The sequence below is a fragment of the Myotis daubentonii genome, chromosome 12, assembly GCF_963259705.1.
Source record: "Myotis daubentonii chromosome 12, mMyoDau2.1, whole genome shotgun sequence".
Lineage (NCBI taxonomy): Eukaryota > Metazoa > Chordata > Mammalia > Chiroptera > Vespertilionidae > Myotis > Myotis daubentonii.
The window spans coordinates 45,670,550-45,692,133 of NC_081851.1; the positions used below are offsets into that span (position 1 = coordinate 45,670,550).

At 44.6% G+C, this 21,584-nt stretch overlaps 1 protein-coding gene across 7 annotated transcripts in view; it reads left to right on the top strand.

Moving 5' to 3' along the window:
• BCL11A (BCL11 transcription factor A) overlaps positions 1–5,592 on the top strand; it is a 100,935-nt gene extending 95,343 nt beyond the window's left edge. For all 7 annotated transcript variants that reach the window (XM_059659739.1, XM_059659744.1, XM_059659746.1 and 4 more), the window contains one exon: positions 4,743–5,592. Coding sequence is in view for 6 of the 7 variants with exons in the window: in XM_059659744.1 (XP_059515727.1) it covers positions 4,743–4,844 (102 nt within the window). In the remaining variant the exon portion in view is untranslated. The remainder of the gene's footprint in view (positions 1–4,742) is intronic.
• Positions 5,593–21,584: the final 15,992 nt, after the last annotated feature.

A 21,584-nucleotide genomic window follows, 5' to 3' on the forward strand; every position in this document is an offset into this window, starting at 1 on the left:
TCATACACCCATTTTGTCCCTTTATTGAAAAAAAAATAAAAAAATTAAAGTACACAATGTAAGCTTCTTGTGTCCTCATTTGACACACTCTATAAATTACTTTCAAGAAAATAACAAGTTTTAAGAGAAGGCCAGTCAGTCTTTTTCAGGATCATTTCTATGGGCATTTTGATGCATGTATTATACCCTAAAGGAACATAGGATACTTACTATATTAAAATAGATCTATCCCAAACTATGGAAATAGTTTTTAGACTTTATAGTTCTAGAATAATTTTCAAGAAATAGAAGGTGTTTTCAGTCTGATATTAAAAACTTTCCCTTTATCTCCTCTCAGTAATCCACTCAGATATAAAGAAAAAAACTTAGTGGTAATAGCATCTTAAGCTTTGATTTCCATTAGATTTTTTTTGCTGTTCTTATTGTCTAAAAGTTCTTTTCTATTCTCCCATTCTCATCCTACCTTAGAGCATAATGTAAACAAGGTGTTGTTGTTCTTTTAAAAAAGGAATTAGCTTTTTTGTTCCCACATAAAGTCTTTCCTCATGTCAAAAATGAACACACCTCCCAAATCTAAAAATCCAGAAATGAAGGCATCAAATGAAGAGAGAGAGAGAGAGAGAGAGAGAGAGAGAGAGAGAGAGAGAGAGAGAGAGAATGAAAGCAGTAACCAGATGTAGCCAAATCTGTGGAATCAGCCACTGATGTTCTGAGATGTGTGGTGATTTGCCTTGTGATTCTGAGCTGCTAGGGTCCCTAGACGGGACAGATCTTTTAGGCACTTTTATAGGGTCTTCCTGGCTGATAGCAGATTAGGGTGGGAACATCTTTCAATTAATTATCTTTTGGTCAATCAACAGATTTATGGAATGAAACATCATCTTTGAAAAGCAAGTTAGGTCTATTTTTAAGCCCTCCCCCTCTCCCCCCCGCCCGCCCCCCCCCCCCCCGCCAGCCCCTTAGAAATCTATGTTGTCAGTTTTACAAATACTGCAAGTTGCAGCATCTATTTGCCTTATTACAACACATATTTCTGTGATACCCGTCTCCCCATTCCCAGTGTAGATGAATGGACACAACATTGTTTTTATTCTTGTAAAAACCAAAACAAAAGCCGTTCTGTTGTCTTCTCGTGGTAGCATTTTTTCTGTTGCTCAGTTCTTATGCCCTGGTGCCTGTGAGGTGGCGTTTTCATGTAACGCCTTTTATCTGAGGCAAGAATAGTCTTATCTTTCTAAATAAAGAGACAGTAGTAGGGTGTTTGTTTGTTTTTTAAAGCCTGTTTGGGTGGGAAGCAGAGAGAGGAGGCAGAGAGAAGTCTAGTAAGAGGGGATTTGGGAGAGATGGGATGGGGTGGGGTGGGATGGGATGGGATGGGGCGAGGCTGGTGACTTGTAGAACTTGATAATTGGCAATGAACTGAGGGCAGATATATGTGTTTTAGATTAGGTTATTTCACAACTGAATCCAGAATGCTGTTCGAGACAGAACTATTCCCCAGTGCCAGGCCAGTTTTAGACGTGGTGACTTCTGCTCCACCATATTAAATGTCTTTAAAACCGCTGTGTGTCCCTATTACTCTTTTATTGGGAGCTATGAGTGCAGCTGTGCACGTTTTATATACAGTATTTATATTAATTTCTCAGTATATGAGGCTTTTAGTGTAATTAGGTTTTGCGTCCTGGCAGAATTAATGGTGGATACTGTATACTTGTATGATCAGATTTCTTAAATCAAATGGCAGATAAGAAGGGATGCAAACATCTGGTGATAAATCACAGATTGTGCTTGATTCACATGATCCCAAAGTGAAATAAATTTATTGGAAGACAGGTTCTTCAGGGTTCTTAGTCTCCTGACTTATCAAGGCCCTCTTCTAAAATACTATTTCTGAAACTGAACAAACAATGGAAGCATGAAAACCTAGACAATAAGAATATAACTTATAAATGACATCTTATATCCAGAACATTAAAATTAAAAATATTAATGCAAAATAATCAAAAAATACCCCACATTTTCAACAGTAGGATGAATTCACGATATCTTTTTTAAAATGAGGGAATACTATGAACATTAACATTTTTCAAAAATTTCAAATAAGGTTATATGACATTCCCAAATGTGTGGATGCAGTGTCCTCTATATACCTGAACTGCCAGTTATAAAGACGGGGCCTTTTTATCTTCATTTTGAGAACAACTTAATAAACAGGAATACAGCAGATGTTATTTCTCACAGACTTTAAACCAGAAACTCAATACAAGGACTATCTCCATCCTGAGACCATTTATTAGCCTCTGTTTAGGACCTACAGGACTGACGAGCCCATTTTAACGGTTGCTAAGAAGTGAGGTTTACACTTGCTTCTTCGTTTGTAACAGCAATGGCAGAAAGTGTGAAGTAGTTGAGTTTTTCCCAGGGCGTTCTGTGACAGAGCTGTTTATTTAAATACCATTTTTGTGTATGCAATAAGTACATACTGTATATGTTCATAATGCTAGAAGTGAGAATTTGAAAGGAAGTGGCAGTGAGGGTTAGATATTTCGTTTGGAGAAATAAGGACAGGAGGTGGCTTATTCACAGGTACTCCAAGTTTGGGAAAAGGTACTAGGATATTTCAAAGCCTTCCTGAAAAGATCCCATCCTGTCCTGTTTCAAACACTTTAGTCCTGGAGAGTGAGGGAGGAAATACAGGGTTTTCTGTTTTTAAACCCTTCCCCCACTCCCTACACACACACACACACACACACACACACACACACACACACAAACATGATTTCTTATGACTGTGCTGTAATCCTGTCTTTTTCCTGATGATGCTGTTACTCTGTTGTCCCCACGGCCGGTGTGTTCAAGAATGTACCCATCCCGTTTTCTCTTGTTTTTTGGTTTTCTCCCCCCCCCCCCCCCAGAAAACTTCACTTTTAAAAAAGAAAAATTGTGGGAATGTTGCCGATATGAGGATGGGATTGGCAGTGTTCTTTAAACTGCTTGGAAAAAATGTTTCTTTGAAAGACTGTTAACTTTTAAAAGGCACAAGCCACTTAGCAAAATTTCCCAAGTGTCTCCTAAGGCCCTGAAGCTCCCAATTACAAATAAATGAACTCATTTTTAGAGAAATGGACATCAGAACACATAGGCAGAATTGGGATTACATACATTTATTCCAGGGCTGTGACAGCTACAGACTGTAGACATGGGTTGTTGGGTATCACTTTTTTTTTTGCTTGCTGTCATCTTGTTATCTCATTAACCCACTGTTTCATTTAGCAAAACACATGGCCAGTGAATCAGCCTTTAGGGGATGGGCCTGTTTCTCTCTCTCTCTCTCTCTCTATTTCCCAGTGTCATCTATGGTCATAGGATGCGATTAATTCTCCTTTCAAATGGGAAAGAAGACCAATTCAGGTCACATGGGTTATTGTACTCCAACCCTAAACTTGGCTGAACACAATGCAGTGGTTGGTCCAAATTCTGGTTTTCCTTCCTGTAAAGTGGCAAAGGCTACTTAAAGAGAGCGTATATCAGGTCTTTATGAAACAGCAGAAAAGGCAATCTAAGGATTTCTCCAAAGTCTACCCTCTAAACCTACAGGGACCCCCCACACCTACAGGGGGCTGTGCTTTTAAATAACAGTGAGCATGGTACATGCCCATGCTATACTTTGTCTGTTAGGGTTTTAAATATTGGTAGCAGGTCTGACAAAGGGGTTTGATGGGGGTATCAGCTAAAGGGGCCTCAACGACAATGACTTAGGGCTGGACTGGGAACCGGATTCCCAGAGCCCACCTGGACACAGCAGGCCCCTCAGCCAGGTCTCCACCACTCAGGATTCCTGAGAGCAGCTGAGCTCCAGACCCTGAGCCTCCTGCGGAGCCAAGTCAGGGGAGAGGAGGCCCCAGGCCCCTGCTTCAGGTCGCCATGGCAACGAGGCCTGGAATGCCACAGTGGTAGCCCTCTTCCTCGGCACATCCACATCCGGACTCCCAGTTCCACTGCTTCAAGTCAATGTACACAGCAAGGGAGGAACCCCGGAGGAAAATAACTCCCATCTTTCCCTCACCATTGCCTTTCCCCCTTACAAAGAGAAAAAAAAAGAAAAGAAAAGAAAGAAAGAAAAGAAAACTGCATGTTTGAAAGAAACTACAGGCAGTTTTTGGTGCAATTTGGGAGCAACTATGTTGGGTTCTGGTTTTCCTCTTCAGAGATTTGTTCGCCTCTTGTAAATCGTTGGCTGCTTTGACGTTGAACTTGATGACATTTCATGTTTTCGTTGTGCTGCTTTTACATCAATTTTGATTTTTCAGTTTCTTTATAATTTTATTATTATTTTACGGAAATGTCCCCCTTCCCTCCTTCCTCCCCTGTTCTCCTCAACCAAAGGACTGTTTCCTACTCAAGTTTTCTCAGTCATAAGGGAAAGTGTTTCCTTCCAGGTGTGTCCCCAGTTTATTAGGACTATCATATGATTGGGTAGAGGGTCTGGGTCCTTTGGGGGAAGGCACGGAGGGAGCTCATGGGAAAGGCACTCGGAGGTTAGAGATGGGGGGGGGGCGGTGATGGAGTTTGGAAATCATGTTTAAGATGCCAGTGGCTCAACCTGTGGCTGGTTTAAGTTATAAGTGTAAAAAAAAAAAAAAAAAAAAAAAAAAAAAGCTAGTTAGAGAACAGAAAATCACTGGGCCAAGTCACACCTGTACCTTTTTTCTCCCCCTCCTCTGTCTCCATCCTCTTTCTAGGTTCTTCACACACCCCCATTCGGCGTAGTGTCCAGAGAGCTCAAGATGTGTGGCAGTTTTCGGATGGAAGCTCGAGAGCCCTTAAGTTCTGAGAAAATTTGAAGCCCCCAGGGGCGGGGTGGACGCGTGCCGCCCGGCAACATCTGCGTGGTCTGTCATCCTGCTAGTTTTGTGGTGTTTTTCTGACAGTAGCCTCCAAGAAGCCGTGTGCGAAGACAGAGTCCTGCAGAGGCCTTCCTGCCTGGGCCTGCAGCACCATTTTATTTATATTTTTTAATAAAAAGTAAAAACAAAAAAACAGACCCACATTGGAATAGTGAATCAGTCCCATAGAGAGGGCCCACGGACCAACGCTGCCCCGAGTGACGTCCCGGCCCCTTGAAACCAGCCAACCTACTTACCCATATCGTGGAAATGAGCATGAGTCCCCGCCCCCTTGTTTCTATACATTCTATGTTGTCTTTTAAAAAGTGTGCTTAACATTGACACAATAAATGTTGGAGCTTTAGGTGGTGTTTTCTTGTTCTTTAATTATTAATGTTTATAAGACAATGCAGCTGCTTATAACTTTGTATTTCTGTACCCATTTCCTGCAGACACCCATTGGGTGGGTAGGAAGGACAGATTTGAGGAATGGGTAGGAGGCGTAGGAGGGGAAATAGGTTACTGCTTATTGGATGGCATAAATTTTCAAGGAGAAGCAACATGCAAAACTTGGGAATAAATCATAGCGATATCATAATTAATGTAGTAGTAGTATTGCTGTTTATTAATGCTGAAGTGTGGTTTTCCTAACTGTCTGACTTATAATTTGCATACCATTAAATAATGCATAATATGGCACGCTGAATTCTGTTTTTCAAATATATGCTTTTGGTGGCTACCATGCAGGATTTGAATTTGTCTTTTAATTTAGCTCAAGAAAGATAACGTCACTGGGTTAGTGGTAAATCCCAAGGGAGGCGGCAAACGTCACCAGTTGCTTATTAAATATTCTAATTTTAGGTTCCCAAACCTTTGGCAAATATATCTTAATGCAGACAAACAAACACACATAAAGCTTCGTTATTACTTACATCAAGAAATTTGGAACAGATTTTATAAGGGGGAAAATTTTAGGAGGAAAGAGGTTCAGATCAGAACACACTATTGTAATGATAGTAATGCCCCATTACTTAGAAATCAGTGACACAAATAAGTTATGTTTACAGACAGGTGATAAAGACTCCTTCTGGCCCAGTTAATTTGCAAAGAACTTTTCTCAGTTTGGTGTTTTCTATTGCCTGGAGATCCAGAAGAGAACTAGAAACCATATAGCATATTAAAATAGGTTTATAAGTAATAAAACCCGTGTATTGTAGATTTACATATTGGCTGTGCATGTGAGGGGGTGGGGGGAATCGTACCCACTCACCCTCTGGCTAGATTACCTCACCTTGTGAGAAGATAACAAAATTACTGGCACTTGGATTCTTTCCTGCTTATTTATTCATCATAAATAATGACTCCTTTCAGTAGCCTGCTGCCTTATACCTTCTACAGTGCTTTCATGTACATTATTTCATCTGACCCTCATTGGGACACATCTCACCACTTCCACTTTAGGATGAGGAGAGTGAGGCTCACCCAGGTTAAGGGCTTGCCTGAGACCACGTCAATAAGGTGAGGGAGAGCCCAGAAGCCAGGTGTTCTGGTATTGAGTCCAGAGCTGATCCCATTAAACTCTGTAACTGATCAAAGGGAATGTCCCTCCCTGTGCTGTTAGCACACATGCCATGAGTGTTCATCAGCCCACATGTATGGTTCACGCGCACACATACACATCACATCAAGGATGCCCATTGGTGAGGGCATGCGCAGTTGTCTCTTCCCGCCAACAGCTGTGTGCACTGCAGGAGCAAGGTTCCCTCCTTGCCGCCTTTCCCCAGTGGCTTCTCCATGACAAAAAAATACTCTGACGGACTAGGTGGCCTTGATGAGTTTTTGAGATGCCTTCACACCTAGGTGAGATGGTACTTCCAGACAAACTGTTTTGTGGAGAAACACTCTCCCTGCCCCCTGTTCTGCCTGGGTTGTTGACACTTAAGACCATTAGGGATTTTGTGACAACATCCTTCCTGAATATGCTAAGGTCCTTGCTGATAACTAGAGTGATGGCACTTTAAAGGGGAGACCTGACTGAAACAACAAGCAGGGTTTTTGGACAACTTCAGCTTGGTAACCACACTTGGTGTTCACTACACTTTCATTTCTTATTTCCTCTCAGAGACAGTTTGTAAATAAATGGATATTTCTCGAAGTGAGATTTTAGGGGGGTGGGAATGGGCGAGGAGAGAGGGAGTGGGTAAAGGATATCTTTTTTTTTCTCCCCCTTTTGGAGAAAAAAAGATCCCCTTCCCCCTTTTTAAAAAAAGGCCATCCCTTTCCTCTTACCTTTTTTGGTTGAAAGAAAAAGATTCATTTATGAAATTCCTATGAAATAATGATGTTGTGCTAGGGCTAGGACTTTTGAAAACCCACACAGGATTGTGATCACTGAAGACATTTCCCTGTGTAACCTGTCAAGGTCATGGCCATCCGCAAATGGTCGGAGCAGCAGAAGGGGCTGACAAATCAAGTTGGGGTTCTCACTAAGCCCTCTCCTGAGACTGGAACTCACATTGCAGAGAGATTAACTGTTGACCCAGTATGCACCGAGCTCGGATTTGAGGACGCAGCCCCAAGTGCTCGAGAGGGTGGGGACCAAATACGGGATATCGCTCTTACCCTACCAAGCCTGGTCTATGAACATTAATTCTGTGGTCTGTCCAGATCGTCACACTAAACACAAAGGTCTGTTAGACTTCTGGGTGCATGATGACAGAGGCTCAGTAGCTTCTGCAGCACCTAGCACCCAGCCTTTTGAATATAAATGATTGCACCTGGTGGTCATTTAAAAAAAAAAAAATCTTAGACAAGGAGAGCTAACTTGAATTCTACGGGGGCCTAACTGGGTGGCCCCAATCTTGGCAGAATGTTTGCTGGGCACTTTTGCTTGGCGTTTTCAAGAGCATTTGCATTGGATGAGCCAAGCCTTTCAAGGAGTGAGGAATATCTTTCAAGGTGTGTGTCCTGACATGGTTTTCTTGTTTTGAGGGCTAGAGAGTGAGGTTAATGTTGAAAAAGATGATTATTAACACTAACATGTATATTTTTCTTCAGTACTAATGTTTATTACTATCAAGAGTTCTTATTGTACAAATCAATGTCCCAGAAAGAAGTGGTAGAGAGGGTCAGAATGGAAGTATCTGGTGGGCTATCGTTTCTCTTCTCCCATGCCTCATAGCTTTGGCTCCTTTTGGAGCCCAATGTGAGGGAACAGATTTGAGGAATTTATAGGTTGGCTGTGAAGTCCGTATGAAGTTCAGCTGGAAGTTCAAAAACAACAAACTGCAAGGATCCATCCTGTTTTAGTTCTTAACCAACAACTCCCCAGGCGAGATAGCACTCTTCAGTTTGTATGCCCCTAGGGTTATATGAAGCCAAAGAACTTCTCACTTCCAGCAAAATCCAGAGACAGTAACTGTTTTCCATCCCATCTTGGCATAAACTAACATACTCTTCGTTAAGCCACATTACCTTTCCCCTTGCTTTATGTTTTTAAAAATGCTCCCAGGAAATGTTGAAGATTTATAAAGCACTTTTATAGACATGATAGAATCAATTTTCTTAGTGATTCTAGGAATTCAGTAGGACCAGAACAGACGAAAGCTGCAAGGAGCCACCCCACTCATGCATTTTACAGATCAGGGCAACAGAGGCCCACGGATTAAGTGAAGGACCTATGATCACACAGCTTGAAAAAAAAAAAAGTGAGAGCCAAGCTTGAAACCACACAGTTAGTGGCTGAGCCAGGACTGGAATCCCAGCCTCCAGCTCCTGTGCAAAGGAATTCTCACTGCAAATCTCTCCCTAGCGGCCTACGAAGTTCAGCCGGAGGAGTGGCAGAAGACTGTGCATTACAGAAGGATTTAAGAATGAAATCAAAAGCTTGTTTGGGTGCCAGTCCTAGCGGGGAGCATGTAAGCATGGCCCACATTTCAAAGGTTTCTAAGCAGCATCCTGATGACAGGTCACTACCAGGGAGGATTCCTCCTTTAGTTCACCTCTCTGATGGCAGAAATAAACTTAGGGACCAACCCTTGTAGGGAGGCAGCCTTTAAAGTCAAAAAGGCATAACAAAACCAAACGCATTTCAAATGACTTAAATAGATCGCACAATCTGCTCCATTCTCCAGACAGCGTTTAAGAGAAACTCCCACTTAATTTGAATTTCGAGGCCGCATCACATCCTGCTAGAGAATCCATATAACCAATAGCATGGCCTGAATCATGTTACTGGGGCTATTCAGTTTTAAGTTCCAAGGTGGGAAAGGAGCAATGAACTAACGGGAGGAGTGATGGGCATGGTATACAACTCCACCGTGAGGATTATTCCACTTCACAGCCTATTCAGGCTGCACAGTCTTTTTCTGTGCAAGATCTAATCTTACTCATTTCCCCTTTTGAACAGGGGTCCCAGGCTCTGTGTTTAGAGATGTACAACTGTGATCTTATTAGATCTGCTATGTTCAGCTCTTCTGCTGCCATTGCTTTTCTTGCCAGCCATCCTTTGATTCACAAGCACTTTTTTTTGAATGAACACGGGTTGACTTCCCATGTCTTGCGGCTGGACAGGGCGGCAGTTGCTGTAGGGAGCAGCTGCTAGGAGCCTGCAGGGGCAAAGTCATCCCTGAAATAGGAGCGTGACTGGAGGAAGTCTCCCAGAGCAGCCATGAATCAAACATTCCCTTCAAGGTGGGGGTGGAGGAGGTGGAGAGGAAGTCATTTGCCCGATTTTACCCCCTAGTGATAGTTCCCTGAATTTCCTGAGACAGCGATGCAAACAGGCAGCGTCTGCTGGCTTCGCTGTTTCTTCTGCTCCTTTCTCCCTGCCACTGCGTCCTCTCTTCTCAGACACCTTGAAAGCTTACAGAGGGGCACGGGGAGATGACCTGATTGGCGGAGAGTTGCTCGCGCCCCTATTTCAGAGCGCCCCGTTTTACCTGTTGCTTACTTCACCACACACAGGGGGAAAACCCAAACGCAAACACTTCTCTTCCGAAGCTCACCTGCAGCTCAGAACTCAGGGACACCAGAGATTTGACTTCAACGCAGACCCCTATGTGTGGATTTGCCTGTAGCCACTGGGCCTTATTTGTGGCATTCCTTTTATTTTTCAGCCTCTTGGAGAGTAGACTTTCTTTTCCCTCTGACAGGCTGTGCTGGGGGTGGACTCCTGGGGTTTTGGTCTAGACTAGTAAATGGTGCTGGTGTCTGAGCCAGCAGCTCCAGGTTGTAATGGTGGCTCTGTCTTTGCCATGCTCACCTGCCTGGTGTCCCCTCTCTCTGTACTTGACCCCATTAAAGGCCCATTACTCCCTCCAAAAATGGAAGGACACACCTTGCTTCCTGCCTACCTACTAACCAGTAGCACACAACAGACTAAACAGTGTAAGCCATCCGAATGCCCTGGGCCCTACAGTGGATTGGGGATATTGATATCCAGTCCTGATGGCTGTGGGGAAATGAAGTAGTGGTCCATCTTCAGGGTGAACTTTCCTTTGCTTTTGCTTAATAAACCCATTTTCTTTAAAGTTTATGTCACAGAATAAAAAAGCTGCAGTGATTTTTGTTCGGAATCTAAGGCTTCCATCATGTTTTAAAAATGCTCACATTTTTTGAAATGGTTGCATCTGCCTTTTATGGGGTTCATTTTATCACTTTGGTGCACCTTAAAGTCAGAAGTCCCTTTTTGAAGGACAGCCCTTTCCCACAGGGCCTCATGCATCCCACCAGGAGTGGCAAAGCACCACACATCTGCTGCTTGCAGATCGAGGGCCAGGATATGTCTGAAATATGACCTCTCATTGAATGCCTAACCCTTCCCGTCCTTAGCTAGCAGACTGCCTAGAGCTTGGTAAAGAACAGAATATAGGTTAAAGTAGAACTAACAATATTAGCTAACATTTATTGAGCATTTACTGTGTTGTAGGCACAGTGATAAGAGTTTTCCATGCTTGTTCTTATTTCTTCTTTGTAACCATCTTGTGGAGTAGGTACTATGATTATTCCCATTTTATTGAAGCTTCAAGAGACTAAGTGACATGCCCAAGGTTATACAACTGGTATTACCACTATGACATGACTCCAGAATCCGCACTCTTAACCTCTTTATACTGACTTCCAGGATCGATCTCATTCAAGAATTTTGTCACTGCCAGGCCTATGTGGCTCATGGGTTGAGCATCAACCTCTGAACTAGGAGGTCATGATTTGATTCCCAGTCAGAGCACATGCCTAGGTTGTGGGCTCCATTCCCAGTTGGGAGTGTGCAGGGGAAAGCTGATCAATGATTCTTTCTCATCATTGATGTTTCTATCTCTGAAATCAATTTAAAAAAATATCTTATATAGTAAAAGGCTAATATGCAAATTGACCAAATGGCAGAATGACCGGTTGCTATGACACACATCGACCACCAGGGGGCAGATGCTCAATGCAGGAGCTGCCCCCTGGTGGTCAGTACACTCCCACAGGGGGAGTGCAGTAGTGGTGGTGGGAGCCTCTCCCACCTCTGCAGCAGCACTAAGGATGTCTGATTGCTGGCTTAGGACATCCCCCCCCCCACCCAGGGGTCCTGAATTGCGAATTGCAAGAGGGTGCAGGCAAGGCCAAGGGATTCCCCCCGAGTGCATAAATTTTCGTGCACTGGGCCTCTAGTGTATATATATGAAAATAATTTTTGTTATCAATGCAAAAGGGTGAGGATACCATATAAAAACAATAACAATAATGCTAATTAAGCAGATTAAGAAGCATATGCAGACTGGCTTGGCTTTGAGGGTTCTGGTCTTGTTAACTATTAAGCAAGGCTGCTATCAGTATTTCCCATGGTGCTTGCATTTCTGTCCGTCCTCAGCACTGGGAGTTTGCTTTCTGTGAGGCATGTCTGAGTTCACTCAAGCATCTTCTCCATCTGTAGTAAGGCTCCTTCATTTGTTCAATCAACAAATATTTATTAGGTCCATGCTATATGCAACCTACTGAGCTAAGTGTTGGGGAAGGAATGCAAAGAGGTAAAAGGCACAGTCATTGCCCATCAGAAATTGCCACCAGTGGAGAATTAAATTAATTAGAATCCTACTAAATAACTAGTCTCAGTTAAGCTGATGTGGTGACAACAGTGGGCCTTTTAAAATGCTAATACATAATTCACTTTGCCAATGTAGATAGCAGTCCCAGGCAAGGGGCTTTGGAGCTCCTGAATGAATGGGAATGTTATTCTTTTGGGTTTTTTTTTTTTTGAATGTTATTCTTTATATCTGATCAGTAAAACTCAGACTTAAAAGTTGTTTCTCAAATGGTGGGGATGAGTATACATTGATGTTTCCTCATGCATTTGACCCAGTCCTTCTTGTAAAAAATAACAGTAGATGATTTAGAAGGAGAGTAGTAATAGGAACACTGTTCTTGTCCTGTGATCAAGGGTAAACGACCTATATAGGGGATAAGTCCATGTATTTCAACTCTCTAACCTGACCTGTACCTGATTACCTGATGCTAATTTAATCTAAATGGAACATGACAAAGAAATCTGCACTTTCCCAATATGTAGTCCTGTGATCTCTCAGAACATCACATAAGCCCAGTTTGTCTTCCCTACCTCCAGTGTGCAAAAAGGTATGTTCTAGGGACTGTGGGCATCTGCAAAGAAATGTTAAGACCTAACCCCTGTCTTCAAACGGATTATAGTCAGTCATAATGGGGTGGGATAAGATTATAAGCATAAAAGCAGGCAATTAACAACGAAAGGATGCAATGTGATTAATTCAGAAGTGAGAGACACAAAGTGTAGGAATGTGAAGAAAGATCATTTCTCTGGGGTCCAGATATTGGGCTTTTAATTGGTCATCCAAGTTAGGCTAAGATTTTGATGATAAAGAGAAAGGATGAGGGCAAACCAGTTCAAGGCAGTACTGTGGAGCTTGGAGGGCAAAGGCTAGACCAGTGAGGCAGGAAAAGAAGGGTTGTCTACAAAATCATGGAAGGTAAGGCTGAAAAATAATTTTGAGCCATGTTATGGATGCCCTTTAATGATAGGCTTGTATCATAGTCAAAAATAATTTTTCAAAGTCATGTTGGTAGAAAAGTTTTAGGAAGAGCATACCAGACCCTGGAATGGATTGAAGGGGAATTCAAAGGAGACCAAGAAACCAGTAGGAGGCTGCCCCTTGCAGGTGTTGGCAAGTTCCTACAGAAAGGGTTCTACTACGAATATTTGGGTCAGACTATGTAGTCACCTTTAGCACCTTCAAGCAGACAATGATCCAATTGTTAGATGGTACTATATCTAAATTCCCTATTTGCCCTGGTCTACATCCATTCCAGTCTATGGAAGCCAACAAAAGGTCTTCCTTACATGTTGGCTGTTGTTAGAAGCCTACACAATAAAGAGCTTAAAGATAAAGACCTTGAGGCCCAAACAGGTCAGTTAGTTCCTAGAGATCGACTATTTTTATAATACAAAGGGAAAACATGTCGCATCAAGCATTTAACACTTTAACATCGTGTCTCAAGCACAATGATAAACTTAACTGGAAAAAGAATAGAAAACTACTAGGTCAATGGGCTCCAAGGATTTCTTTTTTTGGGGTGGGGGTGGGGGAGATTTAAGAATTTTTTGGCTTCCCTTGGTTATTTGTAAAAGTTATATTATGTTGCTTTCTTCTTTGTTGTATGCTTGTTGATACATTCCAGGTCCTGTAATATGATTTTATTGTCACTTGGCCACAGCATTATATGACTTTCAGACAGAAAGCATGAACTGAAAGTAAGCAAGCATGTTTATACAGAATCAGAGAAATGTTCTGTGCACAAAGTAAGGCTGAGCAGGATTCATTCTCTTGGAGCTTATGTTTCAAAAATAGAGACCTTTGTATTTTTGTATTGCTGTCTCCTCATCCTACCTTCCCTCCCCCTGCCTATTACCCTCCTACTCCTGGAAGCAATTCTGGTCTATGACTGTCCATTGTCAGAAGTTGGAACACTTAAGGCACATCAAGAGTTACATTTTGACGTGGGTTGTGAACTCTCCATGACACCCTTGAGTTTCTCTCAGAGCCCCCTCCCCATTCCTGTGACCTGTCCACAGCCACAAGCTTCAGCACTGCCCCTCTCATTAGGAGGATTGTCTAGGATACAAATACTCGCTGAGGATCAGTCAGAAATGGCTGGGAGCTGCCCAAGGGTTTCAACACCAGTGGAGATGCTCCCTGAGGTGTGAGAACACTGATCATATGGCCCATGCTTTCCTTTCCACTGAAATAGAGTATAATAGAACAAGTTAAGTCCAGTGGTCCCTGGTATCTGCATCTGCGGGGAATACATTCCAAGACCCCAGTGGATGCCTGAAACTGTGAATAGTACCCAACCCTATAGATCAGTGGTTCTCAATCTTCCTAATGCCGCGACCCTTTAATACAGTTCCTCATGTTGTGGTGATCCCCCAACCATAAAATTATTTTCGTTGCTACTTCATAACTGTAATGTTGCTACTGTTATGAATCGTAATGTAAATATCTGATATGCAGGATGGTCTTAGGCGACCCCTGTGAAAGGGTCGTTTGATCCCCAAAGGGGTCTCGACCCACAGGTTGGGAACCACTGCTATAGATACTGTGTTTTTTTCTATACACATATACCGACGATAAAGTTTAATTTATAAATTAGGCACAGTAAGAGAGTAGCGATAACTAAAAATAGAACAATTAACACAACATACTGTAGTAACAGTTATATATATATATATGGTATCTCTCAAAATCTTCTGTCCCGGACTCCTTTTCACTGGAAGGAAGCACCTCCCCAAACCGCCAGCATCCTCACGCCTGTGCTTCGGGGCCATTATTAGGTGAAATAGGGTTATTGGAACACAACCACTGCAAGAGTTGATCTGACAGTGGCTAATGGGCGGGAGCTGGTACAGCCTAGCTAGGCGGGCCAGAGGGTTGGTTCAGGTCCCTGACCAGACAGCGCGAGACTTCATCCCGGGACAGCGCGAGACTTCATCCCTGGTCAGCCCCGGGACAGCGTGAGATTTCATCCCTGGTCAGCCCCGGGACAGCGTGAGACTTCATTCCCGGTCAGCGCGAGATTTCATCCCTGGTCAGCCCCGGACAGCGCGAGATTTCATCCCTGGTCAGCCCCGGACAGCGCGAGATTTCATCCCTGGTCAGCCCCGGACAGCGCGAGATTTCATCCCTGGTCAGCCCCGGGACAGCGTGAGACTTCATTCCCGGTCAGCGCGAGATTTCATCCCAGGACAGCGTGAGATTTCCTCGCGCTTCTGGGAGCAGCGCACGAGAGCGAAGCAGTCCGCTCCTCAGGACAGCTCACTGCTCAGCACTGAAATCCAGGGAATCCAAAAGGCAGGTAGCGGGACCACCGGGACCATCGGGCCCCCTACAGACCTCGGCGGGGGCGGGGGCGGGGAGGGAAGCCAGGCCTCTGCGAGGTGCAGCCCGTGGGCCCGTCTTCCACGTGAGCCCTGGGCTCAAGCCACACCCTAGGAAAACGGTAACCACTTCGTTAGGAAATGCAAGTGTCCATTTAACTGTTTAATGAAATAGTTTGCATATTAACACCTTCTCCAATTTCTCTGTGAGTCGGAAGTATGGTGTATGCTCAGGAAGTGTATCCCACGCACAGTGACACTATTCTTTATGTCTACACCTGCTTACAGCAAAAACATACTCATGTCTGTGTGTGCCACCCGCACATCCACATCCACCCGCACACCCACACCCACACCCACATCCACACAGGAGAACAGGCCTCATTGTAAAGACGGTGATGATCTAAGGACATGGCTGGGTTTGGATCCTTGGTATTCATCACTCCCTAGTTTCTAGAGTCTTATGGTCAGAAACCGTGTTTGCTTTGGGCTCCACCTTTCTTCTCTAGAAGCTAAAGGTCAAGGCCCCCAAGCTGGCCGGAGAAGCTGTGTTCATCCTCTCCCAGCCTAAGGAGACAGTGTGTCTACAGAACAGATGTAGGATGGGCGGCAGTGGAGTAAACCTGTTCCCTCTCTACTGCAAATCACACTTAACTCCGACCCACGGGGCCTTTGTGTGGCAAATGGAGAGGTAATTAAGCCTCCAGACTCTGAGCCTTTTGGGTAAGAGGGCTTAGTTTTTCATATATACAACTGGTATATATTGGAAGAGCAGAGGGTGGAGGTCAGACAAGCACAGGAAACCTTGAAGGTCATCGAAACAAGATGACAGGTGTTGGGCATATTGTCATCCAGTGACATGGATAAGTATTTAAACATTAGTCTCAGTTTTTAAAAGCTCAAAGAATTCTACCAACATTCTTGGTGGCGTGACAGAGGAATGGGAACGCCAACTTGTGTGGCAACTGCTCACGAGAAGTGTGGGCTCCTGCTGCGTTTGTTATTATCATTTAAAAAAATTATTATTGAAATGGAAAAGTTTCACCTGCAGAGACCTGGAGCGAGACCTCGAAGGACAGGAGCTCTGTGCTGGTAACGACACTTGGTTGTTAACCAACACAGCCCAGGACAGAGCCCAGTGACCTAGAGGGAGATGGCTGAGGTAACCAGTCCCCAGGAGCCGTCCCCCCAAGGAGCATAGGTCCCATTTCAGCCACTGCCAGCAAGGAACGTTCCACTCGCTGCTGTCCTGTGTTGACTTAAACCATCCCTCCTGGGGGTGTGGCTGCACGAGAGCTTGGAAAATCTGAAGCAAGTGAGAGGGCTTGAGAGATTTCCATTTTGGAATGTTGACACCTTCCTATATACAAGGGACATGGTGTGTGTGTGTGTGTGTGGTGTGGTGTGGTGTGTGGTGTGGGGTGGTGTGTAGTGAGTGTGAGTGTGTGTGTGTGTGTGTGTGTGTGTGTGTGTGTGTGAGACTGGTTCAGAGGGGGCTGGTTCAGTCTTTTCTCCTCCATCCTGCTGTGTTAGGGCTGCTGAAGTGGAAAGTGCTACTGTATACTCTACCCTCTCCTTTCACCACCCTCTTTTGGAACCAGACTGAGAGAACTCTTTAGCATGGGCACCCTTAGGTTGTGTTTTTTTTTCCATCGGCCAAGCTTACAGTTTTCAAAGTGCTATGACAGGATGGTTGCAAAAATAAAAAGCTAGTGAAAGCTTAGTCACAATATTTCTATAGCTGGCAATCAAAAGATCATATTGCATGCAACTGGCAAAATCATCCTAGAAAAATTATGCATTTTCCAGAATACCTTATTCCCTTCTGTGTATTAAACATTACTTTAATATTCTGGTGACAATGTTTTATAATTAATCTAAATGTAAGGGAATGAACACACCAGAGATTAGGTCTCGGTGCAAAGAGGTGAAAAAGCCTTTTTTTTTTTTTTTTTTTTTTTTAGTGGCAGACCGAATTACTGACTCAACTCTTTCACTAAGAGCAGCCACGGATGTCACTGCGAGCTAATATCCCACCCCATCCTCCAGTGACTGCAAACAGTCGGTACACTTTGGGGAGTAAAACCCTTTCACTCATAAGGGTGTTAATGTTAACACAGAAGAAAAGCGTTTTTAAAATTACATTAGTTCATAGACTTATATTGAACTCATGAGGGGAATCTAGCCCCAGAGAGATACAAACTAAAGAGCTGAGCCATAAACCAGTATGATAACATCCTTATTATAAGATGCAAATTGAGGAACCCAATTCACTAAAACACATGTTACTGGTATTTAATTTTGCTTGTGGGAATATATCAGAAGTTGGCCTATGCCTTTTGCACAATGTACTTAAAATGAGGGCGAGTAACTTTAGCTATAAAAAAAAGTGATAGAGGAGCACAGGGCAGGCCAGGATTGAGAGATAATTGTAAGGATCCAATTTAAGTGTCAGTGTACACAGCTTTCTTTCCTGGCTTGGGCTTTGAGGCATCACAGCATTGGCTTGGGGAAGGCAAGTGGTGCTGTGCTCCTGGGTGGAGCGGTCGGGATCCTACCACAGGGCAGGGGAACGGTGGCCTGCTTGGCTGGCCTAGACCCATGGGGAGGGAGCCCTTGGGTGGGGGCCAGCAGAGGCAGGCCCATGCTCAGTGGTCATCGCAGGAACTTCACTTGAGCTAGTCTTGTTGTGAGTCTGTGGTTTGGACAAGAGAAGATGTACTTCCCCACGAGAACAAGGTCAGTTCCTCTTTCCTCAGGTGGCACAAATAGTCTGCTGGGTGTACTCGGACTTCCCGCCACCACTGCCACCCCCGAGAGGTGAATTATGCTTCCCTCTCAGGGTGGCATCGCTAGGTTGTATCTCTCCAGGTGTTCACTCCTGTGCGGTTCAGCAGACGAGAAAAGTGTTCCTCAGCTCTTACCGCTCTCAGAGGCCTTCCTCACCCAGTGGCTCTGGGGGAAGGGACCTCCATCCCATAGACTCAAAGTGCATCAGTGGACCACAGAGCCTGGGCATCACTTGGAAACCCATTAGAAAATGCACAGCGTCTAGCCCCTCCCCAGAGCCCCTAGGTGAGCTCTGCATTTCAATGACGTGTATTGACTTCTAAGAAGTATTGCCAGCCCTGCCCTCTGACCTATTGCATGAACCTCTCATTTGGCACTTACCATTTAGGGTTTGTAGGGTTTGGATAATGAAGAGAGAGTCCTCCAAACAATGATCATTTTGGGGGTGGGGGTGGGGAGGTTTAAATCTTTGTGATTAGAGGGAAAAACATCATAGGAAGTATGGGGATACATTGGAGCGTGTCAGGGCACAAGCATGACACCGTGAAATACTCCCTTAGATAATACCTGAGTCACCTTGATGTGGGCTGGGGAGGGAAGGGTTGTCCATCTTGAGGGGCACAGAGGGTGTGCTGAGGGAATACATTTGCTCTGATAGTGTTGGCAGAAGCTCTGGAAAAAGCTATGGACATAAGGGTAGTCTGTCCTGCCTTGTTCTCTTTGGAAGCAATAGGGTGCCAGTTACCTCTCTTTGAAAGTGGAAGTTAGGGAGACAGGGAAGAGAGGAATAGGGTTCAGGAGAGGGCCCCAGGGCCACCCTAGGTAATTAAATTTGTTGACCTTGAGGCAGGCTGAGTAAGCCTTTGGGCTTACTCAGGGGCTTCTTGGACTAATTCTGCTCCCACTAACTTGCCTAAAACTTCTTTAGTAAGATGAAAATCCTTTCATAACACAATTAGGAGAGAAAATGCTTACACTGCAAAGGCGGGGTTGAGGTAACACTTAAGTATGAGTGAGCTAAAGAATAACCAGACAATCCATCCTTGAGTCTGGACAGGTGAAGAGAAGAACCTGTATTGGTTTTGCAGGGCTGACGGACTCAGCTAAAACCAAGGAGAGAGTTGGGTGCAGAGCGTGCATTTTGAAGACTCCAACCCTGCATGAGGCCCAGTTTACTTCACACTGAGCGGGCAGAGTGGAAGCATCTAAGAAGGTATTTTAGGCGTGCAGCGGCAAAGGCCACTGCTCAACTTTGCATTGTTCAGTGAAGTCTTTGTGTGTGTATGTGTGTTTTTGTTTTTAAACCCAGCTTATCTCTTAAATAGGAGCTTGTCTCCTAGAGCTTTGTTAATTGGAGCGTTACAATTAATTTCTTGTCTCTCCACCTGTCCCTGTTCCACACTTTGTGGCTTTCCCTGGAGCGAGCACAGTGCCCACACATCATTCTCTGGAGAGGTGCCCAGATGTAAGTGGCCCTTTGGAAGGACCAACATAACCTTCAGTGGGAAAAGTCCATCTCCCCTGATGTCTTTCCAGCGGTTTAGATCTAGCCTTGAGAAGCCATCTTTCCAGGTGCTTTGGAAGGGAAAGCCCTAAGTGCTTGTCTCCACGTGCACACCTGAGAGATGCCCAAGTAACACACTGGGTTGCTGGGGAAGCAGCCCCTGGCTTTTGGAGGAGGCATGACAAGAAGTTCATGGAGGGCTTAGATTCCCTGCCATTTTCTTATTACTGCCACTCCTTACCTTTGTGGTAAGGCTGGGGGCTGGGGCGAGAGGGAAAGGGGGAGTTGGTGTTTAATGGGCACAGAGTTTATGTTGGGGTGATGAGCAAGTTCCAGAGATGCATGGTGGGGATGGGTACACAGCACTGTGAATGTACTTGGTGCCACTATTAAAGTGGTACATATTATGTGATATGTAATTTACCACAATAAAAAAAAACACTTTGAAAAATCTAACAAGACCCAAACAGAAAGCAACAAAAAGGACCGCCAACAACCAAAAAAGCAAACCAGAGTCTGTGAGGAAAGCAGAGAAGGCACAGGGCAAGGACAGGGGCCAGGGTGGGAGTCAGTGGTGTGGGAATGGAAGGGGGGAGGGGAAGCCCTTTGCCTGGGGGCCTGAAGCTTGTCAGGAGAGAGAGGCACTCTCTGGGACCTGAGACACCTTCAGGGAAACAGTCCCAGCCAGTTTCAGCCTGAGAAAGGCAGGTTTCCTTTTATTACACAACAGTGTGCCTGTCGCCCCCGGGTGGGGTCACCTCTCTGGGGTTGGAGAAATGTCCATTTCCAATTTATTTATGAGTTTTATCCCGAGAGTAGGATAAACGGCTATGAAACTGACCTGATATTTATGTCCATTTTAAAGCCGGTGGTTGATATGAGTGCTTTTGAGATGAACTGCGCCCTCAGCGCCATTTACTTTAGTGGAAGGCTTCTGTTGGGGAGGAAACGGAGAAAACCATCACATTCCGGACATCCTGCTCCCTTTCACTGTAGTTCCGCTTCTGAATAATTTCTGAACGTTTAGGAAGCACAAGAAGTGGGGTTCTTTCAAGTCATGGGGGCATTCCAAAGGCAGGGGGAATGTTCCGGGCCTGGGGCTGGGCTCTTTACTGTTAGTCTGTGAAATCTGGTATCATTCTAAAAGTTCCATTGTTGTCCATACAGACCATTTTAGGAAAAGTGGAAGATCTGGTTTTCCAACATGTACTCGGGTGGGTCAGGGAAGATAGATTCTAAATCCCACCTGTCCTGTTAAATTGTGTGGCCATTCCTTGTTTGTTTGGAATTCCCTCCCCCCTTTTTTCACCCTTAAGTGAAAGACGGTATAATCACAGCCTATCCTTGCAAAACTCTCTGCCTGTCAAACCCTGAAGGTTCACGTCTGCAGACAGAAAGAGACTGGAATGCAAGATCTGAACAGTGAGCTAAGACACAGTGGGCACAGGAGTTTTGTTTGGTCGTTACTGGGCTTTATGAACTCGAAGGTTAAGAACTGGCCTCAAAAGCGAAGGAACGTGAGAGACTTGAAGTTACATTCTGAGACCAGGGCAAAGGACCCCAAGCCTTCAACCCTGTGACTTGCTTCCAGGGAGCAAGTATTTGCTGGTGATGGAGGCAAATGATTGGAATTTGTTTCTTTGCCTGCAGCCTCTGGGCCACTTCTGAGCCTGGCCAGCTCCTATGCCTTACCCATAAGAGGGCAGCCCATCCCTTCACCCTCCCAAGTTCAAATGCCTTCTTTAAAAGTTACTGTTCCGGTCTGGATAGCAAAGCCATTTTCTTTAGAAAGCCCTTGTTCTAATATTTTCAAATTATGTGGGAGGAGTTGTTAGTCTCCCTTAGATGGATTAGCTTGTCAGATTTTGCACATCTCACTTTATTCCAGAAGCAAGGAGTCTGACCTTGAGAAGTCAGGTAAGACGAGGCTGGAGTCACAGGATGTTGGGAGGGAGGGTGACAGCCACAGAGAGCTTCTCCAGGCAACATCTTGGAGGCTCAGCCGAGGCACCGA